Source organism: Anabrus simplex, chromosome 1 (assembly GCF_040414725.1).
Source record: "Anabrus simplex isolate iqAnaSimp1 chromosome 1, ASM4041472v1, whole genome shotgun sequence".
Classification (NCBI taxonomy): Eukaryota; Metazoa; Arthropoda; class Insecta; order Orthoptera; family Tettigoniidae; genus Anabrus; species Anabrus simplex.
Window position 1 is genome coordinate 1,770,455,309 of NC_090265.1, and position 26,280 is coordinate 1,770,481,588.

Here is a 26,280-nt window from a genome sequence, read left to right on the forward strand (position 1 = left end):
TTTTAGTTCATGTTACATAGGTTCCATTCTTCAATCTTCTGTGTAGTTCCTTTGGTTTTATGTTATGTTGATTTTAGCTGTGTATGGTAATCTTCGAGAAAGTTCTGAGGCTGGTATGCGTCATATTGATATGGACCTTTGTCATGAAGAAATTTTTTATATTGTGTTATATATTCCAACTTGTGATGTACTCTGGTAAGTTTTAATAAAGTAAAGAGCAGGTCTTGAGTTTGAATTAGAAGTAGTTGGTGGCAACACCTCTCTCGTCTACGTTTGTGGTTGTAGTTTTAGTTGTCCTTCAAACACATCGGCACAAGACTTCCACAACAACTAAAACTACAACCACAAACGTAGACGAGAGAGGTGTTGCCACCAACTACTTCTAATTCAAACTCAAGACCTGCTCTTTACTTTATTAAAACTTACCAGAGTACATCACAAGTTGGAATATATAACACAATATAAAAAATTTCTTCATGACAAAGGTCCATATCAATACGACGCATACCAGCCTCAGAACTTTCTCGAAGATTACCATACACAGCTAAAATCAACGTAACATAAAACCAAAGGAACTACACAGAAGATTGAAGAATGGAACCTATGTAACATGAACTAAAAATTTTTAACAAGTGTCTACCTATACTTACCATATTTTAATGTGTTAAAACTTTTTAAGTGTTTTATATTATGACCCATATGTTTTAATACGTCCTACATACTCATGTTCTAACTTATTGTAATTTTTACCTTGACTACTGATATTTTAATTACATGCTACTGTATACATCTCCATCCCCCATTAGACATCCGGATGTCTAATACAATAACAACTTGTGAATTGTCTAATGGCTGGAAACAAACAATGTACTAGCTGATGATGGCCGTTAAAGAGCCGAAACCGGTACTAGTTTAATCTATTTAAAATAAATTGTGTATTGATTGGTGGAAAAACACTTTTCTTATCTATGCTTTGAATCTGTCAATACGGAAAATGAAATTTATAAATAATAATACTTTTACGGTTTTCGGATGTTCCGGAATTTAGTCCCACAGGAGTTACTTCACGTGCCAGTAAATTTGCCGACATGAGGCTGACGTATTTGAGCACCTTCAAATATCACCGGTCTGAGCCAGGATCGAACCTGCCAAGTTAGGGTCAGAAGGCCAGTGCCGATCAGTGAGAATGGGACCGCTAAATTAGAGAACATCGTCGCCATAAGACCTATCTGTGTCGGTGCGACGTAAAGCCCGTAGCAAAAAAAAAAATAAATTAGAGAACGTCAAGGCGATTGAGAGGGCAACTATTTAATAAATTTGAACTTCACTGGCGGTTTCCACTATGTGTCACATACATTTTACCTGGCATTTGTTTTCCTCTCAAAAATAGTTTCTCAGTTTTTTGCTGCTGTCTTAACTATTTGTGATGGTGACTCAATGAAGACAAGCTGTCATTTTAAATTTTAGCACAGTGAATTCGTCCTCGTTTTTTTAATTGTAACACACCACAAGTTTTAGACTAAGAGGTCCACAAACTCAGCATAATGACTTGATGTTTTAATTCCGTCATGTCTCATTTGTTTTCATTGTTTTCTTCATTATGTTTTAACACATTTTTTAGTATCAATTATATAAAAATCGTTAACCCTTTTTCACTGAAGATGGCTCAAATGAGTTGAAATATGTATGATTATTATTACTCCATCTAATGATGGAGATGTGTATGTACTGAATAGGAGGACATATTAAATTTCCTTTGTAAAGCACTATGATTGTTATCGTTATGAGTATGTCTGAGTTACGAGATATTGAATGATCACTTTGTTAATGATCTCAACTGCTATATTAATAGCAACAACTGAATATTTTTAAACTAAAGTAAACTCATATCCTCATTCCGAGGGGGTGCAGTTCTTTTTTTTTTTTTTAAGGCACGCCCCCAATGGAGATGAGCTGCGTGTACGATTTTACCACATACCAACCATCCTGCCATTTTTAAATCTCTGGCAGTATCGGAAATTGAACTCGGGCCACCGAGAAAGTCAGCTAATTGTGCTAACACTCCGCTGACAGACATTCTTACTACAGACACATCACATGACTGGTGCATGCTTGCAACAAGTGGGTTGGACATACGAAACTGTTCACCTATTTGTGCGACGTCATTGGAGCTGCAACTTGGCCTGTACCCACTTCAAAGCAGAACTGTTGCTCTCCCCTGACTAATTATGTTGAAAAGGATATAGGCAAGATTTTTCTTTTTTTTTTTCTCTTTTTCTTTGTCTCAAACAGCCCCGGTTGGGGGGGGTTGTCTACTTGCCTGCTTGGTGGCCATGATCATTAAGGTGTCGAGTCTATATGGTGTGACACCATGGTTAACCAGTTCAAGTCCCACTGGTTAAAAAAACTTTCATCATTAGAATGTTGGCTGGCAGGGGAGAGGTGGTATACAATTACTAATCACTAGATTCCATATCAAAAGTCTCGATTCAATTCCAAACCTCTCTGCAATGTTCATATGAAGTGAAGGCATATGACAGCACTAATGGAAAACTAACTCAGGGGCTGTGAAACTTATCATCATCATCATCAATGTCCCACTCCAGTCGCCAGGGTGTGGTTAACAAGCCTCCTCCACTCCTTTCTGTCCTTCCACTTTTCCTCCTCCATTACTTTAGCCACATCCAATCCAGCTTCTCTAATGTCCTTCCAAATCTGATCCATCCACCTTCTTCTCGGTCTTCCAACTGGTCTCTTTCCCTTAACTTCTTTTTCCAATTCCCTTCTTGCTACCTGTTCCTTTCCCATTCTTTATACATGTCCGAACCATCTCAGTCTTGCTTTCTGTATGTTCTGTACTAACAGTTCTATATTTAGCTCTTCTCTGATTTTAATATTTTGAATTCTATCTCTTCTTGTCTTTTTAAGCAATGTTCTTAAAAATTTCATTTCTACTGCTTGGATCTTACTACCTTGTCTCTTATTATTTACCAGCGTTTCTAGTCCGTATGTCACAACTGGTATGAAATACTGTTTATATAATGTTAATTTCGTTCTCTTGGGTACTTTGTCGTCCCATAAAAGCTCTCTGACCTGATGATAAAATGTTGTACCTTTACTTAGTCTGTTATTAATTTCAGGGTTGATTTAATTACTTCCATAAATAATGCTACCCAGATATGTAAACTGTTCTACATTCTCTAACCGTTCTCCGTCTATGTTCACTTGGCTTCTCTTTTTCTCTTTTCCACAGTGCATGAATACAGTTTTCTTTTTACTAATTGCCATTCCAAACTCCTTCTGATTTTCATTCCAAATGTCCAGTCTCCTTTGTACCTCCTTTTCTCCCTTTCCCTAAACTACCACAAATAAAATAATCAGTTCTCTAGAATGTGACGAGATGAGGTCTCTTCGATAAAAGTTTTCTATATATCTCTCAGTCGTGGCCATCCACCAATACGAGGACAGTTTGAAAAGTTCTCGGAATCACCGCTAGATGTCAGTGCTAGAGCAACGAGGTTCCCGCGCAATCATCACACATCCTTTGTGAGTGAACACATGGCGCGTCAGTGCTCTAGCTGCAGGAGTGTGGTAGTGACGACTCTTTGTTTTTGTTCCCGCGTAGTGATTTGTGACAATGGAAAAAACTGAGATTCGAGCAGTGATTAAATACTTTGTAAAGAAAGGTATGAAAGCAAAGGAAATTCATGCCGACTTTCAGAACACACTGGGGACTCTGCTCCTTCATTTTCAACTGTTGCCAAGAGGACCAGCGAGTTTAAATTTGGTCGGGAGAGCTTGGATGATGATCCGCATAGTGGACGGCCAAAGACCCCAGAATTTATCGCAAAAGTGCATAAAATGGTCATGGAGGATCGTCGACTGAAAGTGCGGGAGATTGCTGAAGTTGTAGGGATGTCTTCTGAACGGGTATATTATATTTTAACCGAAGAATTGTGTATGAAAAAAATATCCGCAAGATGGGTGCCGCGGCTCTTGATATTGGACAATAAACACACCAGATTGGAAATGTCCGAACAAAGTCTGGCCCGTTTTCAGTGCAACCAACAATATTTTATGCGCCGGTTTGTGACTACAGATGAAACTTGGGTCCACTACTATACCCCAGAGACAAAACAGCAGTCAAAGCAGTGGAAACATGCTGATTCACACCACCAAAGAAAGCAAAGGCAGTGCGTTCGGCCGGTAAGGTCATGGCCTCAGTTTTCTGGGATGCAAAAGGCATTCTGCTGATAGATTATCTTCCTACTGGCCAAACAATTACGTGGCAATACTATGCAAACCTCCTAGACCAACTACAGGAAAAGATACGCAAAACAAGGCCTGGTTTGGCAAGGAAAAAAGTCATCTTTCATCAGGACAACGCTCCGCCGCACACAAGTGTTATTGCCATGCAAAACTTCATGAACTGGGGTACGAATTGTTGCCACATCCACCTTATTTACCTGATTTGGCACCATGAGACTTTCATCTATTCCCCAAGCTGAAAATTTTCCTCGATGGACGGAGATTTTCTACTAGGGAAGAACTGACAGCCGAACTGGAGAGGTATTTTGCAGGCCTGGAGGAATCTCATTTTCGAGATGGGATCAAGGCATTGGAACATCGCTGGACCAAATGCATTAGTCTACAAGGAGACAATGTTGAAAAATAATAGCAGTTCCACCGAGGTAACATACTTAATTCTAGTACATTTCGAGAACTTTTCAAAGCACCTACGTACTTCACAGTGAATAAGGATATTAAGTCTTGAGCAGGCCCCTTGGAGATATTCAACAGGAGTAGGCAATGTGCCACCACCAGGTTTCACCCTCTCTCCCTTCCTATTATCATATATCATGTTACCGGTATTAATTTTGTCTCACTAACTCCTCTGATGAGGCTGACATCAGGAAGAGCATCTGGTCATAAAAACTCAATGCGAAGATTCATCTCACTTCATGACCGACCGCGCAGAGAACGTGTGTAATCCAACGACAATTCTACTGTGTTGAGTTTCCTCACTGTATCCTCCTCAAAGGTGGTACGGGACTTGATATGCAGCACTCGTGGTACAGACAGTTGGTTAAGTTGAATTACACACAATTACATATAAACACAATCATCATCTGAGAGGAGTTTCCCCTTTTAACATTTTAAAGAACATGTTAATCATCTTCCTTTCCTACTGCTTTTTCCCACACCTGTGGGGTCGTGGGTGCGAACTATATTGCACATGTGGATTTGGCCCTGTTTTACAGCCAGATGCCCTTCCTAACACCCACCCTATATGGAGAGATGTAAGCACTATTGCATGTTTCTGTGCTGGTTGGTAGAGTGGTATGTTGTCTGAATATGATGAGAGTGTTGGGACGGACTCATACACCCAGTCCCCGAGCCAGAAGAATTAATCAGAAGCGATTGAAATCCCCAACCCGGCCGGGAATCGAACCCGGGACTCTCTTAACTGAAGACCAGTACGCTGACCATTCAGCCGAGTTGGACAAAGAACATGTTAATACCATAGTCAATTCCTAAAAATTAATTGCTAAAAAAATCACTTTACGATATCCGAGATTATATCTTATGAGTTTAATTCTAAGTGTGTGTTCAAGTTGACAGTAAGCTTTCTGCTCAAGAGATAATTAAACTTAAAGACTTCATCAACCACACAAGTAATTTTTTAAGGTTGTCCATAAAAGATTTGAATTCTAATGTCTGCTCACATAGACTGCAATTCGGTGCCCAAGCAAGATACAATTCAACCAAAAGACATTATCCTTTAAAAAAATATGCAATTATATTAATGTTGTCCTTGTAGCCTTATGCTTACCTTTCAAGGAACTGACGATGTCCTCATAGGGGACGAAACATGTATTCTCACTAATACATAACTCAATATATGAGATCAAGTGTTGAACAGGTGGACCCTTTCATTTGAGAATTGAATAATGTCAACATGGACATGGAAATGATGAAATTCATCAATTGTTGTACATCACTGAAGCTTTGTCTGCCCCTTCCGCTTCAAAAACGATGACCATCTTTAACCCTGGAGTGAGGCCATTACAAGGTACTACCAGCAGGGCCACCTGGACTAATATTTTTAGGGAGGTGTTACTCCTATATCACCCACCCTTTTGTCCTAGCTAGTGACAAGGAGAGCCTGACTTAGCAAACACTGGGCCCAGGAATTCTGGAGGATAATTTGAAAGGAATAAAAATAATTTCATATACACTTGTCTGCAGGCTAATGGAGTGCATTTCCATCGCTTTCTGAAATATGACAAGTGTCATTAGTAGTTGTCTTAAATAATAATAATAATAATAATAATAATAATAATAATAATAATAATAATATGGCGTAGGGATGTGGCGAACACATCACCCAGTGGGAAACCACTGCAATCAGCCACCCGAGTTTTGGCAGGAAAACCATAACTATTCGGGCAAGGAGGAAATGCCTGCCTGCAGCCGGAGAACATCTTGAGGCCCTCCAGGGCTAACAACCTTGGTTGTATTCAGAATGAGCAATTTGCTCCAAGCTAAGCTAAAGCTTCTCAAGCATGATGGTAAAACAAAGACATGAAGTTAATACCCCAGGTGGCAACTTTTCACAGAAATCCACCGTCGCCGACAAGTGACGCATGCATCCCATTTGGATTCTGGGGAGGGGAAGCAACATCATGCTAAAGACGAGTCAGAGCATCTTGGAAATCCTGAACAGTCACGAAAGCTGAAACCCATGTCTAAGACTTTTTTGGCAATGTTCAACATATACAAACTGGTAAGATGAAACAGCTGACCAATGCCCTCCACGAAAATAAAATCTCAGTAATGGCTCTGCAAGAAACTCGCTTCACTGACGAAGATACCTTTGAGTCTGAAGGGTATCGGTTCTTCAAGAACAGATCCCATAAGAGAGTAATGAAAAACACCCCTATCTTCGGAACAGCTTTTGCTGTCAACACCAGAATCTTTAGGTCAGTCTCAAATTTTGAAGCTGTTAATGATAGGTTATGCCTACTATCCCTGCGTTGTGCAAATAAAACATATACGCTAGTCAATGCACATGCCCCAACTAATGAACAAAACAAAAAAGACCCTGAAGGCACAGACAGATTCTGGAACGTTCTGGATGCCAGATTAGCGAAAATCCCGAAACACCACGTCAAGATCCTAATGGGTGATTTTAATGCACAGGTAGGACGTGAACAGAAACACAGGGAAGTAGTTGGGCTCTACCCAGCACACAAAAGAACCAACAAGAAAGGAGAATGCCTCGTTGAACTATGTGATAACCACAACCTCCAACTGATGTCAACACACTTTCGTCACTTACCAAGAAAACAAATGACATGGAGATGCCCAAACAAAACAATGGGAGAATTCCAAATAGACCATGTTGCTATATCTCGAAGATACAGTCCAGAAATCATGAATGTTACCGTAAAAAAGGGAATAAACATAGACTCAGATCACTACATATCCGTAATCAAGTTTTGGCCAAGTCCTCTCAACAAAAATAAGAACGAACCTACCATAATTCACTTTGACACAAAAAAGCTCAGAGAAAGAGAGAATTAATTCAAAGAACTTGCCCAACCAGTGAAGAAAGACTTCAACAGCATGAGAAAGCAGACGATACAAGCTGCAAAAGGAGTGGCCGAAATCAAGAAGAGGAAGCAGCACACGTGGTGGAACGATAACTGCGAGAAGACCTTAGGGGATCGTCTGTATGCCTGGAAAAAGTATTACACCTCAAAAAAAAGAAGAAGATTGGAAGATGTACAAAACACAACAAGCACAAACAGCAAAAATAATACGCAGTGAGAAACGCAAGTATGAAAAGGAACTACTGGACAAGATTGAGCAAGACTTTCATAGAGGTGAGACCCGTGAATACTTCAGAAATTTTAAAAGGAAGGTACAAGGATACAAGGCACCTTCCCTTTGCTTTCTAAGGAGAGATGGAACTCTTGCAACATCAAATGAAGAAAACTGCAAAATCTTAGCTAAGTACTTTAACAACCTTCTAAACTGTGAAAAACCAGCCAACCCCATCAAAACAAACAAACCAGTGAGCCAAAACCTGCCATCTTCTCCACCAAATCGCGATGAAATCAAACGCCACATAAAGAGACTGAAAAATAACAAGGCTCCTGGTGAAGACTCCATGATTGTGAAACTGTGGAAACATGCCCCGGAAGAAGCAATTGACATCCTACACCAAACCACTGTAGATATATGGGAAAAAGAACAACTACCAGAGGACTGGAAGCTAGCCTTGATCCATCCTTTACACAAGAAAGGAAATATAAGAGATGTGAACAATTACCGTGGAATTTCTCTTCTGTCAGTAGCCTACAAGATCCTGTCACTATCCATCCTTGAAAGACTAGAACAGCAAGTTGAACACAAACTCGGGGAATACAAAGCAGGTTTTCGGAAAGGCCAATCAAGTGCATAACAAATACTTAACCTAAAAACCATAATAAGATACCATATGCTGAGAGATCGAACCTATGTATCTACATTTGTAGACTTCAGGAAAGCATACGACTCCATCGACCGTGATGTGTTGCTTAACATCCTTGCAGAAATGGAAGTCGATGAGAAACTGCTGGTGATAATAAGGGCAACACTAACTAATACCAAATCCAAAGTAAAATTCCAAGGATGTCTCTCTGAACCCTTTGAGATCAAGACAGGCGTTTGACAGAGAGATGGGCTGTCACCTCTTTTGTTCAACTGCGTACTTGAGAAGGTAATACAGGAGTGGTGAAAGGCGTTAAAAGAAAGAAACCTTTACAAACCCGTAGGACTGGGACAAAGAAAAATGGAGTGGAAATAGATTGCTTAACGTTTGCTGATGATATAGCCCTTATGACAGAAGATTTCGAAAGTGCAACAGAACAGATCAATGTGTTGAAGGAAATAGCAGAACAAACAGGTTTACAAATTTCCTTTCAAAAGACAGAAGTAATGTCAAATATCAAAGATGATACGGCACAACTAAACACCAAATATGGAACGATAAACCGTGTTAGTAAATTTAAATACTTTGGGGAATGGATGCAGCAAAATGGACTTGACAAAGAGGCCATAGCAGCAAGAATCAAGAAAATGGAAGTCACTTTCCAAACCACCCACAACATATACAACAAAAAGTGCTTTTCCCTTAACACAAAAATTCGTCACTTCAACACTGTAATCAAACCAGTATCGCTGTATGCATCTGAATGCCTTATTCTGTCCGAGAAATGTTTGCTTGCGGATTTAGAGAGAAAAGAAAGAAAGATCCTACACACCATACTTGGTCCAAACTACAAAAATGGCATCTACATTAGAAAATCCAGGCAAGCAGTATACTCTAAGATAGAGAAAATCACGGACACAATGAGTAAAGGCAGAGTTCGTTTCTACGGTCATGTACGATGGATGATCGACTCTCGATGGTCGAAACGTATCTTCAGTATATTTGACTCAAAACCAAAAATGGCAATGCCATGGTACGTTAATGTCAAGAAAGATCTTAAAGAACTGGGCCTACAAGAAGAAGATGCACAAGACCGAAATCTTTTCAGAGCAACCATCAAGACTTTTGGGACTTTCCGGGACAAAAAACGGGCAACTGGTGCTAAATGGACAGAAGAACGTCGTGCTAAACACAGTGAGCTAATGAAGGTGATGTGGATCAAACGAGAAATGAACAAATGCTAGAATGTAAAGTGAGGCTTATCGTGGTCCCTAGTTGGCCGATTAGCGAAATTGAATAACAATAACAATAATAATAATAATAATAATAATAATAATAATAATAATAATAATTGGTTTTAAGTCCCACTTACTACTTTAAACATTTTCAGACACACTGAGGTGCCAAAATTTTGTCCCACAAGAGCTATTTTACATGTTTGCAAATCTATCGGCATATGCTGATGTATTTGAGCCCCTTCATACTGAGCCAGGATTGAACCTGCTATCTTGGAATCAGAAAGCTAGTGCTTTACAATCTTAGTTTCTAAGCCCGGCAGTTGCTTTCTATATCTGTTTAGTTGATTCACACTTACCCCTGGATATGCTTCTTCTGGAATGATGCATATATCCATATAAACTTGTTCAAATGTCCCAATAAGCTCTACCTTCTGAGCACTCAAATTAATAACTGGTCGCATCATACGGGCAGGCCCAGTGAAGAGATAAAGTCCAGGATATTGACCAACTCCAGATAACTTGGGAACAAATGCAATTTCCAAGGTCTCAGGAACCTGTAGGGAAGTGAAAATTATACAGAAATAAAAACAAGCTAGGAACAGACAAATTTGAGTTCCTCCAACCACAGCAGACAGGAGAAAGAATTCACTGAAAGGTGAAACAGAGGTACGAAATGAACCCAAAACCAAGAAAGAAGATAAAATTAAATAGCATACAGTTGACAGAGGAACAAAACCACTGGTGTTAATTATATAAGGACTGTATTGGTTTTGTAAGAAAATATTTTCCACCTAATTGATAAATATTTTCTTACGAAACTATTAGATTATATCATCGATACGACTATGAAGAGGATAGTTTATAATATGACTGTTCAAAATACCATATTTAGTCATATCTCTCACTTTTTTAAAAATTTGAGCTTAAAAATCGGGATGGAAGGTATATGCGCGAAGTTAGTAAATAAAAACTCATTAGAATTAAAATACTTTTTAAAAGTAATAAGGACCCAAAATTTTACATGTTATTTAATATTAATCCTCTCCCTCAAATCTCTGAGGCTACTCAAATGCAAATTTCCAGACATCATTTTTTTTTTTTTTTTTTTTACAACTCCAGATCTGTAGAGCCAACATTTTAACAGCAATAAATGGACGGTGTTACACATGACTTGACCAAGCGCCAAATTGTCATTTCGAGATATTGATGTGAACATGTTTGTTAGCATATAAATTCGAGTTTTGAATGAATTGGCAGATTTCTTTCACCATAAGAAGGACTAAGGTCACTTCGATTTACAGACCAATCACCAACTGCATAGCAAGTCATAAAGTGTCTGATTTTCCATAAAATGTTGCTTAGTCAATTTTAACTTTCTGAAGTAATTCATTCTTTCTATTTCGCATCAACTGACCACATGACAATTTTGTCCTTGGTGGTTCATATTTGTGGGTTACTATAGTCACGTCCTAATTCATGAACCATGGGCAACAGCTGAGTGGCATAGTAAGTGGTCCTGAGTGTCGGGATACCAGTTGCTATGGAATGGGAGTGGACATCTCGGACATTTTCTGAGTCATGGCTCTCCTTGTGCTCAGGCGGCTGGGACTATACAATTCACCGGTGGTCCGTAACCCGTTAGAGGGGAGATCCTCACTTGGACTATGTGCAAGTAAGGTAGCATCCTGCTTCATGAATTTACCAAGCTCAGAACATTTTAAGCATGACTCGGACCTATGGGAGTAATGGAGTCCCACTCCCATTTGACAGGCGAGGGTCTCCTTGGAAACAACTTGGCCAACGAAATGGAATTCGATGGGGAGCTATCAATATTAATGGGGCTTATGGAAGAAAGAAGGTAGAACTGGCTGAGTCAGCAAAGTGGATGCATTTGGATGTGCTAGGAGTAAGTGATATTCGGGTAAGGGGAGATAATGAGAAAGAGATAGGAGATTATAAAGTGTACTTCACGGGTGTTAGAAAGGGAAGGGCAGAGTCTGGGGTAGGGCTCTTTATCAGAAATACCATTGCACGCAACATAGTTTCTGTTAGGCACGTAAATGAGCGAATGATGTGAGTAGATTTGTCAGTTGGAGGAATTAGGACAAGAATTGTGTCCGTGTGTTCACTATATGAGGGTGTAGATGAGGATGAAGTTGACAAGTTTTATTAAGCATTGAGTGACATCGCAGTCAGGGTCAACAGCAAGGATAGAATAGTGCTAATGGGTGATTTCAATGCAAGAGTTGGGAATAGAACTGAAGGATACGAAAGGGTGATTGGTAAATGTGGGGAAGATATGGAAGCTAATGGGAATGGGAAGCGTTTGCTGGACTTCTGCTTAGCTGTTACGAATACATTCTTCAAGCATAAGGCTATTCACCGCTACACATGGGAGGCTAGGGGTACCAGATCCATAATAGACTATATCTTAACAGACTTTAAATTCAGGAAATCTGTTAGGAATGTAAGAGTTTTTCGCGGATTTTTCGATGATACAGACCACTATCTATTCTGTAGTGAACTAAGTATCTCTAGCCCTGGGGTAGAGAAAGTGAAATCTGTCTGCAAACGAATAAGGGTAGAAAATCTCCAGGACGAGGAAATTAGACAGAAGTACATGGATATGATCAGTGAGAAGTTTTGAACAGTAGACAGTAAGCAGGTTCAGGATACAGAAAGTGAATGGGTGGCATACAGAGATGCTGTAGTAGAAACAGCAAGGGAATGCCTAGGAACAACTGTGTGTAAAGATATGAGAAGGCGAACATCTTGGTGGAATGATGAAGTGAGAGCAGCCTGTAAACGTAAAAAGAAGGTTTATCAGAAATGGCTCCAAACAAGGGCCGAGGCAGACAGGGATTTGAACGTAGATGAAAGAAACAGAGCGAAACAAATAGTTGTTGAATCCAAAAAGAAATCATGGGAAGATTTTGGTAATAACCTGGAAAGGCTAGGTGAAGCAGCAGGGAAACCTTTCTGGACAGTAATAAAGAATCTTAGGAAGGGAGAGAAAAAGGAAATGAACAGTGTTTTGAGTAATTCAGGTGAACTCATAATAGATCCCAGGAATCACTGGAGAGGTGGAGGGAATATTTTGAACATCTTCTCAATGTAAAAGGAAATCATCCTGGTGGTGTTGCAAACAGCCAAGATCATGGGGAGGAGGAAAATGATGTTGGTAAAATTATGCTTGAGGAAGTGGAAAGGATGGTAAATAAACTCCATTGTCATAAGGCAGCAGGAATAGATGAAATCAGACCTGAAATGGTGAAGTATAGTGGGAAGGCAGGGATGTAATGGCTTCACAGAGTAGTAAAATTAGCGTGGAGTGTTGGTAAGGTACCTTCATATTGGACAAAAGCAGTAATTACACCTATCTATAAGCAAGGGAACAGGAAGGATTGCAACAACTATTGAGGTATCTCATTGATTAGTATACCAGGCAAATTATTCACTGGCATCTTGGAAGGGAGGGTGCGATCAGTCGTTGAGAGGAAGTTGGATAAAATCCAGTGTGGTTTCAGACCACAGAGAGGCTGTCAGTATCAGATTTTCAGTATGCACCAGGTAAATGAAAAATGCTACGAGAGGAATAGGCAGTTGTGTTTATGTTTTGTAGATCTAGAGAAAGCATATGACAGGGTACCGAGGGAAAATATGTTCACTATACTGGAGGATTATGGAATTAAAGATAGATTATTAAAATCAATCAAAGGTATTTATGTTGACAATTGGGCTTCAGTGAGAATTGATGGTAGAATGAGCTCTTGGTTCAGGGTACTTACAGGGGTTAGACAAGGCTGTAATCTTTCACCTTTGCTGTTCATAGTTTACATGGATCATCTGCTGAAAGGTATAAAATGGCAGGGAGGGATTCAGTTAGGTGGAAATGTAGTAAGAAATTTGGCCTATGCTGACGACTTGGTCTTAATGGCAGACTGTGCCGAAAGCCTGCAGTCTAATATCTTGGAACTTGAAAAGAGGTGTAATGAGTATGGTATGAAAATTAGCCTCTCGAAGACTAAATTGATGTCAGTAGGTGAGAAATTCAACAGAATTGAATGTCAGATTGGTGATACAAAGCTGGAACAAGTCGATAATTTCAAGTATTTAGGTTGTGTGTTCTCCCAGGATGGTAATATAGTAAGTGAGATTGAATCAAGGTGTAGTAAAGCTAATGCAGTGAGCTCGCAGTTGCGATCAACAGTATTCTGTAAGAAGGAAGTCAGCTCCCAGACGAAACTATCTTTACATCGGTCTGTTTTCAGACCAACTTTGCTTTACGGGAGCGAAAGCTGGGTGGACTCAGGATATCTTATTCATAAGTTAGAAGTAACACACATGAAAGTAGCAAGAATGGTTGCTGGTACGAACAGGTGGGAACAATGGCAGGAGGGTACTCGGAATGAGGAGATAAAGGCTAACTTAGGAATGAACTCGACAGATGAAGCTGTATGCATAAACCGGCTTCGGTGGTGGGGTCATGTGAGGCGAATGGAGGAGGATAGGTTACCTAGGAGAATAATGGACTCTGCTATGGAGGGTAAGAGAAGTAGAGGGAGACCAAGACGACGATGGTTAGACTCGATTTGTAACAGTTTACAGATAAGTGGTATAGAACCATATGAGGCCACAACACTAGTTGCAAATCGAGGATTGTGGCGGTTTAGTAAATTCTCAGAGGCTTGCAGACTGAACGCTGAAATGCATAACAGTCTATAATGATAATGTATGTATGTACTTATGTCTTACATTGGGGATTGTTACTATGAAAGTGTAATAAACTAGGTAAACAGACATATAAACAGTTTTATGCGTAATGTTGAACAAAACTTTTGTTTATTATTCTACAATACCTTTACCACACATACAAAGAAACACATTATACATACTATTACATACTGACATTTTATAGAATGGTTTCACTTATGCCGGTGTATCTACTTGATATCACTAATAACAGAAATTGAAATAAACTTCATAATGTACAATCTGACACAGGAATGGGAAGTATCATGAGCTTCATCTAAGTTTCAACTTCAACAATGAAATCAAGTTGCTGGCAATCGAATCCATCAATATCGTCTTCAATAAGTGACATCAAAGAGCATATGTCGCTGAGCTCGCTTCTGAAATGGGTTTTCCATATGGCCACAGAAGTGTTAACACATTACTAAAATAGTGGGTCACGCCATTTTGTGAAGGACGACCAACAGCTTTCTTCTTCTGAATGTTTATTTCAACTGGCTGTCCTTTATATTCCTGCTTGAAGAAGATACTAAATGGTTTGTCTTTATATAGCTCTATCTCTTTTACTTTTAGCCAGTTTATCTTCTCTCTCAAATTATTTGTCTTCCGATTCACGATTTGTTTCTCAAGTAAATATGTACTTTTAAAATCCTCAGACTTCATTCTGTGAACAACTAAGTGATTCCTCTTCCTACACAATTTCATCACAATGATGTAGTCCTCTGCTGTATACAACCCTTGCTGAAGTTTCAGTGCACACTCTATGTCCCCGAAATCACTGTCATTGGGGAGAAAGCTGTGTCCTGCAACAAGGAAACGTTGCGTGATTTTTTTCACTGTGGGATGCTGTTCTAACATAGCTTTTAACATCAAAACCATTTTTATGTTTCGGTTCTGTCCTTCACAGGAATCTGACCACAAGATTACTTCTTCAACAGCTGGTAGATGTTCCATTAAATATTTTATCAGGCATGAGGATACCTCTTGTGACCCTCGGCCTACCTCACCCTCCAACCAGACATAGCAGTGTCCTCTTTCTTCCTTACCGCTGCGTGTTCCTAAGTTATAAAGACATAACTGCCTTTTATAAAAGACTGTATTTGTAGGAATTCTGGGCAATGGCACGGTTTTCTTCAAGTCAAAGCAAAGAACTTCCAAGATGCCATTTTGTTTTGTCTTCAACATGTCCGATGATTACAAGTAATGAAAATCATTTTATTTTCCGTATTGAAAGAATCGCAATAATAATATAAGAAAATTTATTGGACTCCAACCTATTCAATACATTACACGTCTCCATTTTAATGATGTTTAACTAAAAATGTTAACATCCTGTAATGTATTGAATAGGTTGGAGTCCAATAAATTTTCTTATATTATTATTATGTGCGATGATCTAACATCCTGCACAATTTTGGCTTGTTCAATATTTTATTTTTTTGTTTTTAAATTATCGGCTTCGCAACCAGTTGTCTTTTGGATCTGAACTTGCAAGGTGTCACAAACATTACATGTGTCCTTTTTCAGTGGTTTCCTTTTGATGTTGAACTTCGTGAGGAATATCTTCTTATAACTTGCTTTTGATACAGGATTTGAAACCTCGTCCTTGTAAATATCATACATGACAATGACCGTTATTTCAGGGGCAAGAAATTCTGCTTGTGTCTCACTTCTCCTGTAGTGAGATTTGTAATGTGGAAATTTCTTTATGTGGTCTATGACTTCTTTCAGTTTATTTTCAAGGGAGTTTATTCCCTCCACCAGCCAATCCACGATGATCCACAACGCCCCTTGGTGTTTGTATCTTCTTAATTGACAGATGAACCTTTCCATTGGAGATCCTAAATGTTTGCAAGAAGAAACTTTTGCATACTTGGACACCGCGGATGGTGTAAGTTCTTGTGGCTGTTCTTTTGTTGGAGTACTTCACTCTCTTCCGTTTCATATCTTTTGTTGTTACCATGGCACAAATAAGAGCTGTTTGTGCAGCGTGTGACATAGTACTATAAAAGTTTTTAAACTCTTCTTTCAATGCATCAATTCCTATCTTGTTCAGACATTTACATGAACGAATGTATTCTCTAAATTCTTTGGGTTCTTTAACATTTCCCCGCTGTATGATATAGGTTTCATTTTGAACACATTTCATCTTCCTAATTCTTCGATTCGGAAATGGATATTTTCTTTGGTCTGAAAACAGACCAACGTAAAGATAGTTTCGTCTGGAAGCTGACTTCCACCTCACAGAATACTGTTCATCGCAACTGCGAGCTCACTGCATTAGCTTTACTACATCTTCATTCAATCTCACTATATTACCATCCTGGGAGAACACACAACCTAAATACTTGAAATTATCGACCTGTTCTAGCTCTCTATCACCAATCTGACATTCAATTCTGTTTTGATTTCTTACCTACTGATATCAATTTAGTCTTCGAGAGGCTAATTTTCATACCATACTCATTGCACCTATTTTCAAGTTCTAAGATATTAGACAGCAGGCTTTCGGCACAGTCTGCCATTAAGACCAAGTCGTCAGCATAGGCCAAACTTCTTACTACATTTCCACCTAACTGAATCCCTCCCTGCCATTTTATACCTTTCAGCAGATGATCCATGTAAACTACGAACAGCAAAGGTGAAAGATTACAGCCTTGTCTAACTCCTGGAAGTACCCTGAACCAAGAGCTCATTCTACCATCAATTCTCACTGAAGACCAATTGTCAACGTAAATGCCTTTGATTGATTTTAATAATCTACCTTTAATTCCATAGTCCCCCAGTATAGCGAACATCTTTTCCCTCGGTACCCTGTCATATGCTTTCTCTAGATCTACGAAACATAAACACAACTGCCTATTCCTCTCGTAGCATTTTTCAATTACCTGGCGCATACTGAAAATCTGATCCTCACAGTTGCTCTGTGGTGTGAAACCACACTAATTTTCATCCATCTTCCTCTCAACCACTGATCGCACCCTCCCTTCCAAGATGCCAGTGAATACTTTCCCTGGTATAGTATACTAATCAATGAGATACCTTGATAGTTGTTGCAATCCTTCCTGTTCCCTTGCTTATAGATAGGTGCAATTACTGCTTTTGTCCAATCTGAAGGTACCTTACCAACACTCCACGCTAATTTTACTACTCTATGAAGCCATTTCATCCCTGCCTTCCCTCTATACTTCACCATTTCAGGTCTAATTTCATCTATTCCTGCTGCCTTATGACAATGGAGTTTATTCACCATCGCTTCCACTTCCTCAAGCATAATTTTACCAACATCATTTTCCTCCTCCCCATGAGCTTGGTTGTTCACAACACCACCAAGATGATTTCCTTTTACATTGAGAAGATGTTCAAAATATTCCCTCCACCTCTCCAGTGATTCCCTGGGATCTATTATGAGTTCACCTGAATTACTCAAAACACTGTTCATTTCCTTTTTCTCTCCCTTCCTAAGATTCTTTATTACTGTCCAGAAAGGTTTCCCTGCTGCTTGACCTAGCCTTTCCAGGTTATTACCAAAATCTTCCCATGATTTCTTTTTGGATTCAACAACTATTTGTTTCGCTCTGTTTCTTTCATCTACGTACAAATCCCTGTCTGCCTCGGCCCTTGTTTGGAGCCATTTCCGATAAGCCTTCTTTTTACGTTTACAGGCTGCTCTCACTTCATCATTCCACCAAGATGTTCGCCTTCTCCCATCTTTACACACAGTTGTTCCTAGGCATTCCCTTGCTGTTTCTACTACAGCATCCTTGTATGACACTCATTCACTTTCTATATCCTGAACCTGCTTACTGTCTACTGTTCAAAACTTCTCACTAATCATATCCATGTACTTCTGTCTAATTTCCTTGTCCTGGAGATTTTCTACCCTTATTCGTTTGCAGACAGATTTCACTTTCTCTACCCTAGGCCTAGAGATACTTAGTTCACTACAGATCAGATAGTGGTCTGTATCATCGAAAAACTCGTACATTCCTAACAGATTTCCTAAATTCAAAGTCTGTTAAAATATAGTCTATTATGGATCTGGTACCCCTAGCTTCCCATGTGTAGCAGTGAATAGCCTTATGCTTGAAGAATGTATTCGTAACAGCTAACCTCATACTAGCACAGAAGTCCAGCAAACGCTTCCCATTCCCATTAGCTTCCATATCTTCCCCACATTTACCAATCACCCTTTCGTATCCTTCAGTTCTATTCCCAACTCTCGCATTGAAATCGCCCATTAGCACTATTCTATCCTTGCTGTTGACCCTGACCACGATGTCACTCAATGCTTCATAAAACTTGTCAACTCCATCCTCATCTGCACCCTCACATGGTGAATACACGGACACAATTCTTGTCCTAATTCCTCCCACTGACAAATCTACCCACATCATTCGCTCATTTACGTGCCTAACAGGAACTATGTTGCGTGCAATTGTATTCCTGATAAAGAGCCCTACCCCTGACTCTGCCCTTCCTTATCTAACACCCGTCAAGTACACTTTATAATCTCCTATCTCTTCCTCATTATCTCCCCTTACCTGAATATCACTTACTCCTAGCACATCCAGATGCATCCCCTTTGCTGACTCAGCCAGTTCTACCTTCTTTCTTCCATAAGCCCCATTAATATTGATAGCTCCCCATCGAATTCCATTTCGTTGGCCAAGTTGTTTCCAAGGAGTCCCTCGCCTGTCAAATGGGAGTGGGACTCCATTACGCCCATAGGTCCGAGGCTTGCTTAAAATGTTCTGAGCTTGGTAAATTCATGAAGCAGGATGCTACCCTACTTGCACATAGTCCAAGTGAGGATCTCTCCTCTAACGGGTTATGGACCACCGGTGAATTGTATAGTCCTAGCCGCCTGAGCACAAAGAGGGCCATGACTCAGAATATGTCCGAGATGCCCACTCCCTTTCCATAGCAACTAGTATCCTGACTCTCAGGACCACTTACTAGGCCACTCAGCCGTTGTCCATGGTTCACGAACTAGGACGTGACTACAGTAACCCACAAACATGAACCATTTGGCACAGAAAAAGAAGAAAAATAATTAGGCTTACTACCAGCACGCATCATATAATATGTGTATTTTTTTAAATTTACAGGTGTACCTGAAACCTATAAACTTCAACTCACGTACAGGTATTCATCATTACTGCTTACAAGTTCCAAATGCTCTACTGAGAAATCTATGAAAAGAGGCAAATTTTTCTTCATAATCTTTCGGCATTCTCAGAAACAGGGATGTTTACCACCGAAGAGTCACTTCCTCCCTCTTCATGTATCAAACTAGCCGCCAAGGCTCGTCTTCAGTTCTATATGGCTGATACTTTTTCACTGTTTCACATGCTTTAAATTGCAGCATTTTGTGCAAAACACCAGATCTATCATCATGCAAATATTTCACATACTGAGGCAGTTCATTTCGACCTCAGGAAACTTTCCACTTTTCAGCCCCCAGAACGCTTTTCTTGATTTGTTGGTGTTTTCAAGAGCAATTTTCTGTATTCATCAGTAGTGCGCACTAAACTCCACAGCATTAAAATCTCCATCAGCGACATGATTACCGTGTTTCTCTGCAAATTGAATCACAAAAATTTTAAAACTTCAACGCTTCTCCGCAACAAGTTTGGAAAGCAAATTACAGTATCGTAATACATTGGACTCCATCTTATACATACGTTGTCAGCTGCTACTCGTTTCTGAGAATATGTTCTTCTGCTGCAATTTTTCTTCAAGTCTGTTCACTCTGTGGAGATGTCACTGATGACAAATCAAGCCAATCTTTGCATGAAACATGCGGCCATATAGGTCACATCTAAAGGTGGGTGGAGGATGCGGTTCAATCTGACGTTTCTGCTTTTCATGGGATTTCAGTTCCTTGTCTACAACGTGCTGCTCAAACAGTCAAGACACCTTCTGCAGTAGCTTTGTGCCAAAGAACACGGTTTTGTGCAGTTGTTGCACAGTTGTTAACGTTTATGTTGGTGCTATTCATAGTTTTCTTAAGCTGGTCTTTATAACGTTTCAAAGGAGCACCTCGAGGCTTTTTGCCATGACCAATCTCACTGTAGGTAAGTTGTTTAGGCAGTCTACTATCGTTCATACCTTACCGTCTTGCACAAACCATATACTGGTATAGTGAAACTGCAGCCAGTTCAATTGTCACATCCACTCCAGCTCATTACACCAGAGAATACCAGAGATACCAACTTTCAAGAAAGGCAATTCGTAATGCAGCCGTTAACGCATGGGCGGAGGGGAAGGAGGCGCAGCGGCTGTCGTAGAATATTTTTTTCCGAGATCTTACTAACTTACATACTCCGTTGAAAGCTTGTAGTTGGTAACGTACACTGGTGACATGATTTTTCTTTTGATATCATGTGCATCCTCTGCACTAACAGAGCACTTAACAGTTCCGAGTTCATATTAGCACGGAATTCAGTGTTGTTCTTCCTCATCATGCGCATCTGAAATGTCACGGCTACACGCACACTACCGTACTAAACATGTGTGAATGAGATTTCGAGGAATGCAGTCAACAGGGTCATTCTTTCGAGCATTCCTCCCTACATATTTGAACTACTTTTGGTTTATTACTAGCGTCACTAGTCACGGTAACATATTCACACGTATTTTCCTGCGCAAGAAATCGCTTCATTATTTCAAACCTTTCACATTTCGTAACACACGATTAGCATATATCCTAGAAGAGTAATGTATGTAAATTTGGCAACCAAAATCGCAATAAATACTTCTTCAACAGTCACGCACACAGTATTCACAATTAAACCGAGTTTGTCACCACTTTGCCGCCAAAACAAAGACAACAGAACTCGCATACTTGCAAGGCAGTCTGATCATGTGACGAACAAAGACAACAACTCCGCAAGATATACCACTTGACAGGTGCCTATATTTCCAGTACTGGAAACACACACTGCGTTCGGCGCATGAAAACTCAAAATATTCTTAAACGAGGGACAGGAAAGAGGTATAAATGACTACTGAGAAATCCGAAAATAATATTCTGACAATTCAAGCTCTAATGGCATTCCTTGTGTATCCTCTAGAATACTTCATAAACTTAGATTTAAAAATCAACAAAAAATCGTAATTTGTGGTGTGTGATTCGTAAAGGCGTAATTATGATGGGTAATTCGTAATTATTACGATTGAATCGTAATAGTTGGCACCTCTGGAATACCCTAGGTAACGGTATTACTTGGAAAGCAAATTACAGTATCGTAATACATTGGATTCGATCTTATTTGTTTCACCAACATCTGTATGGAGGAGAAGACTGACAAAAGCTGTTCAGCAAGCAAAACTTCATGTGAAAGTTAGCACGCATGAAGAAGAACGCGACATCTACTGAGTAATCAAATTAAGATATTGAAAAATGGTTGACATTCAACATTTCTATAGCATCAACACAAAAAAGGGGAAAATTGCTGGAAGATTGAAAGAAAAATTCCCTCACCTACCAACCAAAACACCAGGGTTGTCGAAAATCCTAATGAGCAAATCAATGTCGCCAAAGTCACAGTGCCTTGAAGTAAATTCGCAAATGTACCCCTTAATTCCTATTAAATGATCCAATCGTAGGGACCTTGGTTCAATCAATATTATCAAATTTTTTTCAGATCAATAAATATTACCAGTAAGCATTTATTTAACATCTTCCATACTACGGTGAAAATGTCTCACTGATCGGCGGTCATAACAGACACACTGTATTTTTATGTGTTAGCTTATTCCTTTTTTTCTGTTACTTGGATATAATTCTTGCTTGACATGTAATGAGGCTTTAGATGGCTGAGTAATTAATTAAATTTGACAAATAATCAGATTTCCCAAATATGCTTATTTGGCTGCCCATGTCGTCATCGTCTGAAACTCGTATCTGAGTAAACATATTATTCAGCAGTTTACATTTTCACACTCACAAAGATTTGTGACTATGTTCCATATGACTTAGTAGCAAAATCTTGGCATAAAACATACGTCCACACAGATCACATGAAATGGTTGGGGGAAGGCGAAACTGAGCTTAATGAAGCTTCCGTGCTTGTCAGTTTTATCTTCACGTCATCGTCGTTCCTCTTCAAACACCGAAACTGATGTATGAACAGTGTCGCGCCAAAGTGTACGACTCTCAGCAAGCATATCCCAGGATTGAGTGTTGATTCCAGCTCTTTTCATAGTATGCTTTAGATGATCCTTGAAACGCTCGAAGGGGCTCCATGAGGTCTTGTGCCGAAACAGAGTTCACCATACAAAAGTCGACGAGGAAGCCTGGTTTTACTCATGCGATGGACGTGCCCTATCCATCTGAGACGGTGTCCAATGATGGTAGCCTCAATGCTTATAGCATGTGCATTCTCAAGAACTGCAAGGTTGGTGACCCAGTCCACCCATTTGATCTTCAAGATGGATCCAAGTTTTTGCAGATGGAAGCACTCTAGAATTTTGATATCCCGACTGTAGAGGGTCCCCATGCCCACGTGGCCTGCTGAATTTCAGATGCCTAAATTACGTACTTGATGAGCACAGCGGAATCCTGTGATGAGTTCTTGGGCTTTGATGACGGTGAAGATGAATTTGGAAGACCGCAAAAATAAGGTCAAGAGCAAGTTCAAAGGTAGTACATCGCCTACTCCTGCAAAGTGATCCAGTGGCATACAGGAGACACAAAACAGAATTGCACCCACTTTTTAACAGTTATTTAGAGACAGCCGTCTCTCACAATACGGTCTTAGACTGAACAAAAAGAAGACTGAATACCTGGAAACGATCCCATGCAACAGCTCAATTCAAGTTGATGGAGAGACATTAACGAAGACCATAAGCTTCAGGTATCTAGGATCTTGCCTACAGACTAATGGTGGGATACATGATGAAGTGTGAAGTGGGATAAAGGCAGCATGAATGAGATGGCAAGCCATGATTAGAATAGCAGACCCTGCACCAGCAGGAAAATGTTAGGAAGAAGATGATTTAATAGAAATGAAAAATGGATCTTGTTGTAGAAAGCCAAAGAATACAATATTATTTAATCATAACAGGATGCACTTGGACAAGACAGCATTAGTGTTTGTTTATCGAATTTGGTAGGTGACTATGGGGCGAGCATTGGGCACGTCAGTGGACCGAGAACAGTTATCACACAAGTCTCACATAACCAGCAGGACAAAATAGATTTTAGAGAAGAAATGCTACAAGACCAATATCATATTACAGCAAAAGGAACCACTATAACACCAAAGACTGCATGACTGACTAACTGAACAGTCAGCGAGCTACCATACCTGACTGACTTGATAGAGCATGATAGTTCCTGGTATGGCCGTGTGTAATCATATTTTTAACACACTGTATTTTTATTTGAGGGTACCTCGACAACTAGTTGAGTTTATTCAGGAATACATTAAGTTTATTTAGCTACCTCAAGTGGAAGCCATATTTTTGGTCATGCTACTAGTACGACGGCACTGCATTTGCGCTTATCGTATCACAGCTTGCAGTGGTGTCGCTACCGGTGTGCTAGCCGGCCAGTGTCTTGAGAAGGTGCGGTATCCCACTGATGAGCACCTGCTGCACTGGAGCAAAACACTGGTAATTTCTCACAATTGTTTCCTAAATTTTATTAAGTTATATTATACTTTTGAAACAAATGATCGGGTGGTTATTTCCCAGTTAAGGTTTCAGAAGTGTTAAGAACCTGATGTGGATCATATTAACTTGTTTCTTGGAACAGCTGATCAGAATTACATGACTGCTGGTCAAAAGATGAACTTGTTAACAGTCCCATTTATTCTAAGACATACTACAGTTTGGGATAGATTTTTTGCTCTCCTGTCTCTGGTACAATTCTGTTAATGTCAAGCACACTCACAAGACATTTTTAGCAATGATTTATCCACCTGCAGTCATACCCAATTACATCTTATCAAAAAAAAGATATTCCTAGTGTTAAGTTCAAATTTTGGTTTTAAAAATTCAGCAAAAGGCACTAGCCAGACAATTAACAACTCAGTATGAAAAAACACACATAACAAATATAATGGAAGTTTTATTCCTCACCTTTTTACCTTCTATTTTGACATAACGCAACTGAGTCACAAGTTCCTTTGCTTCACTCATAGGAACATGTCCTAGGATACGTCCATCCAACATCACCAGATAACATTCACTAAGCAAACAACTGGCTGATATTGGTGAATTGAGTGGAATCATTCCCAAGGTTACAAGCACGCTTGGAATATTCATGACTTCTTTGGCATTCGGTACATTTGTAATACGACAGTATTTTGTAAGGTGGTTCAACAGGCCACACGGTGTTCCATCAGGTGTGTGAACTGGACAGATGAAGCCTAGAAATAAATGAAAACACTCTTTAATACAGAACAACTTGACTGTGAACTTGGAGAATACCAAGGAGGCTTTCGTCCAGGGAGAAGTTGTCCAGATCAAATTATCAGTTTAAAGTGGAGTATGAAGCATCATAGGGTTAGAAACAAAAAGTTAGTTATCACTTTTGTTGATTTTAAAAAGGCGTATGATAGTATCCATCATGAGTCATTATTGAATATCCTAAAAGAATTTGGTTTGCATCCAAAACTTATTCGCCTTATTGGAATTACCCTTAAGAACACTAAATCTAAAGTCAGATTTAGCAATGAACTCTCAAAGCCATTGGACATTAATACTGGACTTCGGCAGGGAGATGGACTCTCACCATTATTGTTTAATTGTGTGTTGGAAAAAATCATGCGGGAATGGAATAAGATGTGTCAACCTAACATCAAGATTGGCAGAAAAATAAGACTCAATTGTTTAACATTCGCTGATGATCTTGCACTACTTGCTAATGATATGGAAGAAGCTAAACTGCAAATAAAAGAACTTGATAACATAGCAAGAAAAGTTGGGTTGCAAATTTCATATGAAAAAACAGAAATAAATCAACCTTCCCTGTTACAGCACCAACCATTACCTTAGCCAACACCAAACAAATTAAAATTGTGAATAAGTTTAAATATCTTGGTGAAATTATAAGCACAACGAATTACATGGCCAACGTACAAGAAAAAATCTCTTTCAATAAATGCTAAACTTCAACATTACTGTTCCGTCATTACACCTGAAGCGACTTATGCTTGTGAAACACTATTTAAATTGAACACCAAAGCAACAACTGATACACTGCAAAAGGTTGGCAGAAGATACTCAGAACAATCATTAATAAAAAACATAAGGTGGGTGGACAATGGAGACTATTGCCTAACGCAGTGGTTTATAGGGAAAGTGAATCTATAATAGATATGATGAGAAAAAGAAGGTCTTTTTCTGTCATCTTTCTAGATTAAATGATAATAGGATAATAAAACAACTATTTAATTACTTTTGGAAAAGTAAAACATAAAATAATTGGTTTAAAGAAGTTCAGAATGCTTTTGAAGAGCTGAATATTACAATGAAACAAATTGAAAATAGAGAAGAAAAAAGGATTCTCAAGAACAAACAAATAAGATTGTCATTAAAAAATGTACAACACAAACAATATGTCATATCTGATGAAGAAAGGGCAGCCAGGTCAGCCAGAATGAAGAGGTTTTGGGAAAGGAAGAAGATGATGCAAGCTAAATCTTCAGTTAATTCCTTGTTAACATAAATGTATTTGGGTTTGATTTAAGTGCTCCAATGTGGGCGGAAACTATGTAAATAAAATAAAGAAATAAATAATACAGCAAACTGCAATGGGAAAGTTCTTCTGGTAGTCTATGCAATATGAAAACAATA

General features: G+C 39.3%; 1 protein-coding gene across 2 annotated transcripts in view; it reads right to left on the reverse strand.

The window, feature by feature from the left end:
- Positions 1-26,280, reverse strand: part of Polr1B (RNA polymerase I subunit Rpl135) — a 197,328-nt gene that overhangs the window by 68,188 nt on the left and 102,860 nt on the right. For both annotated transcript variants that reach the window (XM_068225688.1, XM_068225689.1), the window contains 2 exons: positions 24,562-24,851; positions 10,074-10,271 (listed from right to left, as the gene is read on the reverse strand). In XM_068225688.1, the coding sequence (XP_068081789.1) occupies positions 10,074-10,271; positions 24,562-24,851 (488 nt within the window). The remainder of the gene's footprint in view (positions 1-10,073; positions 10,272-24,561; positions 24,852-26,280) is intronic.